General features: G+C 46.8%; 2 protein-coding genes across 2 annotated transcripts in view; one reads left to right on the top strand and one right to left on the bottom strand.

The window, feature by feature from the left end:
* Positions 1 to 278: 278 nt before the first annotated feature.
* LOC101779609 (transmembrane protein 136) lies at positions 279 to 1,851 on the top strand. The gene is made up of 4 exons (XM_004967723.2): positions 279 to 647; positions 822 to 962; positions 1,101 to 1,316; positions 1,449 to 1,851. The coding sequence occupies exons 1-4, from the start codon at positions 408 to 410 to the stop codon at positions 1,578 to 1,580; spliced, it is 729 nt and encodes a 242-aa protein (XP_004967780.1). The 5' UTR covers positions 279 to 407; the 3' UTR covers positions 1,581 to 1,851.
* Positions 1,852 to 2,074: 223 nt separating this feature from the next.
* The window catches only part of LOC101780295, a 7,138-nt gene continuing 3,075 nt past the window's right edge, over positions 2,075 to 6,137 (bottom strand). Inside the window, exons 3-7 of the mRNA XM_004967724.3 lie at positions 4,642 to 4,913; positions 4,165 to 4,319; positions 3,791 to 4,053; positions 2,863 to 2,925; positions 2,075 to 2,515 (exon numbers count right to left, since the gene is read on the bottom strand). Of these exons, the coding sequence (XP_004967781.1) occupies positions 2,255 to 2,515; positions 2,863 to 2,925; positions 3,791 to 4,053; positions 4,165 to 4,319; positions 4,642 to 4,913 (1,014 nt within the window). The 3' untranslated portion in view covers positions 2,075 to 2,254. The remainder of the gene's footprint in view (positions 2,516 to 2,862; positions 2,926 to 3,790; positions 4,054 to 4,164; positions 4,320 to 4,641; positions 4,914 to 6,137) is intronic.

Here is a 6,137-nt window from a genome sequence, read left to right as displayed (position 1 = left end):
AAGATCATGGCCTCCACTCATAGCCACACAAAGCAGACCATTGCACAACCAAACAATCGAACAACTATGTCCATCTTAGCTCTGACTATGAGTGCAAACCAATCAAACATATCTCTATGCTTCTATACTCCGACCAGAGCCTGAATCGTGTGACCGTCCTCGACCACTCCTGAAACCGCAACCAATCACGCTCTAAGCAACTTGAGGTTACTTCGAAGATAAGTCTACTACCAACCCTTAAGCTTAGCTTGTGTGGTTACCTCCCCTCCCCCCCCCCCGCTGAGGCTCCGCCTATATACTCGCGAGCATTGGACCCCATCATTGTTCAATCCTAGACTAGATCTCTCCAGTCAACGGGTTACGACGACTGAGAGGGAGGTGGTGTTGTGGCGGCGGCGGCGGCGGCCATGGAGGAGTCGGGGGTCGTTAGCGGCGGCACGGTGGTGAGCTGGGTGGCGTCCGGGGCGGTGCTGTGGTCGACGGCGTTCGTGCTGGTGCGGGCGCTCTTCCCCAAGCGCTCCTACGACTTCTGCAACCGCGCCGTCTCCACCATGCACGCCGTCGCCGCCGTCTGCCTCGCCTGCCTCTCCGTCGACGACTGGTCCTGCCCCGTCTGCCCGCTCGCCGCCGCGTCGTCCCCGCGCCAGGTACGTCGACGTCCGCTTTCTTCTTCTTTCAATTCGTACGACCGTGTGCATGCCGCGCCGGCGCCTTCCTCCCCGCCGTCAGCCGGAACGAACACGGCCGGCGGCAGTAACCACCACACCAGTGATCTTAAGCCGGCGGCCGATGCATGACCGTGGCGTCGCAATCAATGGCAGATGAAGGCGCTGGCTCTGACGCTCTCGTACATGGTGTACGACGCGGCGTGCTGCCACCTCAACGGCGACGTGCGGCTGGACAACACGGTCCACCACCTCGTCAGCATCGTCGGCATCGGCGCCGGCCTCGCCTACCGGAGGGTAAGCACATAACCAAATCAGTTAGTTCGTCGGTTACCCATCCGATCAGCCGGCCGGCCGGCCGGCGGCCTTGTTTGACCGGCCTTTAATTCGAGGGCGATCGAGCTCATTGATTGCCCGGCGGCTCTGTGGTTGCAGTGCGGGACGGAGATGGTGGCCAGCCTGCTCATCACGGAGATCTCGAGCCCGCTGCTTCACCTCCGGGAGATGCTCAAGGAGTTTGGCGTCCGGGATACCGACCTCAACCTCCTCGTCGACGTGCTCTTCGCCGTCACCTTCTCCGCCGCCCGGATGGGCGTCGGCCCCTACCTCACTTACGTCACCGTCACCGCCGACAACCCCATCCTCATCAAGGTACGCACACGCACGCCTTCTCGGCAAATCCGTTGGCCAAACCAACCTTCATCTCAACCACCACCTTCCCCCAAAATCCCAACGACTAACCAACCTCCCACGCATGGCACGCTGTTGCTTCCGTTTCGTCAGGCGATGGCGACGGGGCTGCAGCTGGTGAGCGCCTACTGGTTCCTGCGGATCCTCAGGATGGTCAGGTACAAGCTCAGCAAGAAGAAGCCATCGCCGCCGCAGCCGCCGGCAGGCAAGCTCGCCGTCAACTGATCTCCAGCGACCGTACGCCGGCAGCCTGCAGTAGCTGTCGTCGGAGCCCAAGCTGACGACGGATAAGAGTTGAATTCGATTCTAGACCGAGTGCTGTACATATATACCCGTGTCTGCGCAGTTCTTGCCTCTGACGAAGGTGATCGTCACGATCTGATGATGATCATGTAAACATGCTGTTCCCTTTGGCAAGGATGTCGCAAACCGGCGGTGCGTGTACTCTAGCGATCATTATTGGCTGTACAATTGTCCAGCGAATCGTGTTCAGGAATCTGATGAGTGCAAACAAACAAGTTGGCAAAACGACTGGCGCCTTGCATGTGATGACATAATTCTCATCACTGTAACAACGTCAAACCTCGTCAAAGACATCGTCAGAGCGGGCACCAACTAGAGGCAAGTCGTACGGGTACAGCATCAGTAAGAAATTTAAACCGTCGGTGCTATCCCAAATAGGTAAAACCAATGAGAAACAGTAAACCGCGAAGCAGAACAGGTGGAACAGACAGTTTACCTGATTACCTCACCAATGAGAAATGAATGAAATACAGCAAACCACGAAGCAGAACAACAGGTGAAACAGACTGTAATCTACAGTTTACCCCGAGTCCGAACTTCATAGTCCGTAAGATCTAGATCTACATGTTAGCACAAGCTGATGGGCACGGTAAAGCTCAAGAACGAGTGTGTTGTTCCTGTGATTTCTTCAGAACTTCCTTCAGCACTGCCGCGATCCTCTCAGCCATGTGGTGCTCCATGAACCTATCCCTCACCCTGTCATAGCCCTTCTTCCCCATGGAGGCCCTCTGCTCAGCATGGCTTGCGAGTCTCACGATGTTCTTCGCGAGAGGTGCGACGCCCTCCTTCCCTGCAGGGTGCAGAAGGCCAGTCAAGCCATCCAGGATGATTTCCGTGGTCCCTCCAGCAGCCGTGCCCTGATATAGCAAAGGCGTAACGTCATTAAACCCGGTCAACAAGTTGACAGCATGGGACAGAATGCAGGCGAAAACAGCGGATGGCGGGCACAAGGCTTAATGTGAGCTCATGATTGTTTACAGCGACTCTGTACCCATGATTCACAACAATAACTCTGGTCTCCAGATTCAGAAAATTGCTGACCCACGTTTCAGAATGTTGCAGCATGGTTAATTGCCTTGTAGAAAGATTGGTCGTTTATACTCCAAATAAATGTAAAAATATAGTGCGTTCACCAATGGTTTAGCTGACTTGCCTGCCAGTCCCCTGCCTACACACTGACAGGAGCGGGGAGAGAGGGCCTTACCAGTACTGGCAACTTGAATGCCATTGCTTCGATTGTTATCCTTCCAAAGCATTCTCCACGGGCCTAGGTTGAGAAAATAAAAGGTATTATTACTGAAAGTCTGAAGCAGAACAAATCCGCTTATGAACAAGCATCTGACACTGGCTGTGTAGCAGCACTACTTGGTCACTGACCTACAGTATAATGCAAGTCGAATCTTTTACAGCAGGTGTATAACTAATCCTGGACTTTTTGCAAATTTCACTAGTTTAAGGGTGTTTGCACTCTGTGGTCTAAGCATCCTTAGCAAGTACCATACGAAAACAACTGGCTTTCTTAGCCGAGCTGCAAACCAAACATATATATGGTAAGTGACTTCTGTTCTAAGCTAAGTTCCTCAATACACCACATGAAGTGAAATGTCAACATACTAATAGTGGCCGGGAGGGGGCTTGAAACCCAAATAGTTAAGCATCATTAAGTACTGATCAATCTTGAACTGGCCAGAAATTGCAAAGATTGTATGCTAGCATTTGACTGATATATGTATCACTAGTCCTTAAGAAATTTTAAGCCATGGCCTTTGGTGAGAATATGACAAATCAAAAGTACAACAAAGTCTTGTAAACCTTGCTCTTTTATTCAATATATATAATCAGTAGGGGCATACCCCTCCTGTTCAATAAAAAAAAAGTACAACAAAGTAAAAGTTCACCTAAATGCTATGCCAAACAAAGAATCACCCTTTCTCTGTTCCATCTCTAGCTATTGATAGCTTCTTTATGACTTAAAGTAGACAGTATTAATTATTGCAGAGTGAAGCAATACGATACAAGCAGATATCGTTCCTAGCCATTCCATACTATAAACATTCCGCGTGAAAAACAATTAACAGAGACATACAGTTTTGAGGGGGGAAACATGGACCACAGATCACACTATGACTCACCTGAGAGTTCTGAACAAGCACATCAATTGCTGCCAAATAAGGAGCCACTGCCAATGTCTTGTTCACGAAATGGACACGTTCATGAATCCCATTCTTCACCACAAAGTCGCGTAGCTGGGTCTCAAATTTGGTCTGAGCATTCATATCACTTCCCACAACTACGGCATGCATCGTAGGCACTTTTAACTTCTGCTGTTGGATGAGCTGCAAACTCTGATAAAATGCCTGAAGAAACAAGTCTTGCCCTTTTCCTCGTGATACACCTGGATTACAGGATATTTACTAAGAAAGGAAAATGCAATAATAAGACATATAGAATTTACATCAACAAGACTATGTGGTTGGGAATTGTGGAACTAAGTGATGAAACATACTGTTTATTATTGCAAACAGGAGATCTTCACTCCGTACTCCAAGGGACTCACGAATATGTTCTCGTAGGACTCTTCTTGCAATGTTATCTTCAGCAACTTCCATTAGTTCTTTACTATTCCCGAGGTGGACAACATAAGTTTGTGGCATCTGTATTCTTTAGATGAAGCAATTAGAGGTATATAATAATGAACCAGAAACTCAATAAGTAAGAAAATGCAAGAAATGGCCGACTATTGCCTAAGTGTTTTCATCACAAGTAAAAGTTCATACATAGCAGAAAAAAATATATAGCCAGTAAAGATTGGAGCTATCAACAGAAAGGCAGGGGGCAGAGAATTTATTGTCTCCTAGACAGCTAATTCATATCAGCAGTATGGAGTCAAAACTATGATACCAACCTCTTCAATGTTATAATACAGAACCCAGCAGTCAATACTATACGGGAAAAAGAAACAGGGTTATAATTGTGCACATACTTCAGACGGTCGCTAGTCCTGCTCTTCCAATATTCAGCCGTTGTGTGAGAATCAATCATGGCCCCAGCAACAAAGGGAAGATGTTTGACAAATTCAAGCTTAAAGTAATGCCCTCGCATTTCATGGATCCACCACAGAATCTTTGGAAGGACTTCAGGAACATGATCTTTTAGAACAGGATCAAGCCATTTGCCAGCGACAGCAGTGTTCAAGACAACCAGATCAGCTTTTCGAGCAGTATCAACTGCCTCTTGTCCCCTAGCTGGTAAAACCTGTGAGGCAAGTAGTTTGAAGTATTTGAGTAAACAAGGATTAAATTCCATTTTGATGTATGCCAACGGAGATAGTTTGTGGCACCATCGTTTCTTTTGCACTTCATTTTATTATGATAAATATTAATATTATAACATAGTAAAGCCAAATGAGGTGCACAAAACAGAAAGAGGACTAGAGAGTTGCACTTAGTCCTAGGAGCAAATTAGTCATTCCAGCCATCTCAAATTTACAAGGTCAATCGTCAACCATAAGGTCAATGTGTGAGAGGAGAGTTTAAATTGTAGTCCCCTCGCAATTTGTGCTAGGTGTCGATAGAGAAAACAGTGAAATCAATCAACATCCCAGTTCTAACTTATTCAAACCCGTCCTTTTCCCGCCTACTTTCCACCTCCTGAAATTCCATCTGAATTGTAACAATTGCCCTGCACTGAACATAGATGGATAAGAAGACCCAGTGTATCATATTAAGTTTCAGTAGAACTTCAAATTTTTCTCTCGCTAAATTCCCTCTTTGTTCTTTGAAGTTTTAAGCACAGTAGCAACTAGCGACTGCAGGTATGCAGCCAAAACTATATTTACCCTCACCACATAATATGCTGCTCTTCCATGTGCACTTCTTCTCTTAACAGGCCATGCATTTTTATTGAAAACGACAAGTTAATTATCTTTCTTCTCTCAAAAAAAGTTATGTTTCATATGTAAAATATCACTGGGAGTTCTTCCTACTACTAGTTGATCCTGCGCTCCTTTTGTTCTTCCCTTTGTTCAGTTTGGGTTAAGTTAGGGTGAGAGTAGGTTCTATTCTAATGTTGTACTTTGGTTTGGTTTGTTACTCAATATAATGACGCACAGCTCTCTTGCTGGTTCAAGAGGGAGGGGGGGGGGGGGGGGGGGGGGAAAAAATAAATGGGGGCCCTCTTGGATTTTAAGGTTTAAAAATTGGGAAGGGTTTTTTTCTTTTGGCAAAAGATTTTTCTAAAAGGTTATCTTCTCTTTAAAGTTCCCCCGCCCCTTTTTCATGACATAATTTATTATGACATTTTAACTCTTTCTTTTTTGGTATTTAAAAAAATTGGGTTTGCAAAAAAGGAATTGCATGACTTGCTTTTGCTTGCCGAAAAATTATCACCCTTGCATCGGCTAAAGGGATCCTCTACGATCAATGATATCTCCAGGCCAATAAAACTCTGATTTGAAAACTCTACCCTTTATTGTGGGTG

This window comes from Setaria italica, chromosome V, assembly GCF_000263155.2.
Source record: "Setaria italica strain Yugu1 chromosome V, Setaria_italica_v2.0, whole genome shotgun sequence".
Taxonomy (NCBI): domain Eukaryota; kingdom Viridiplantae; phylum Streptophyta; class Magnoliopsida; order Poales; family Poaceae; genus Setaria; species Setaria italica.
This window is presented reverse-complemented; position numbering and strand designations above follow the sequence as displayed.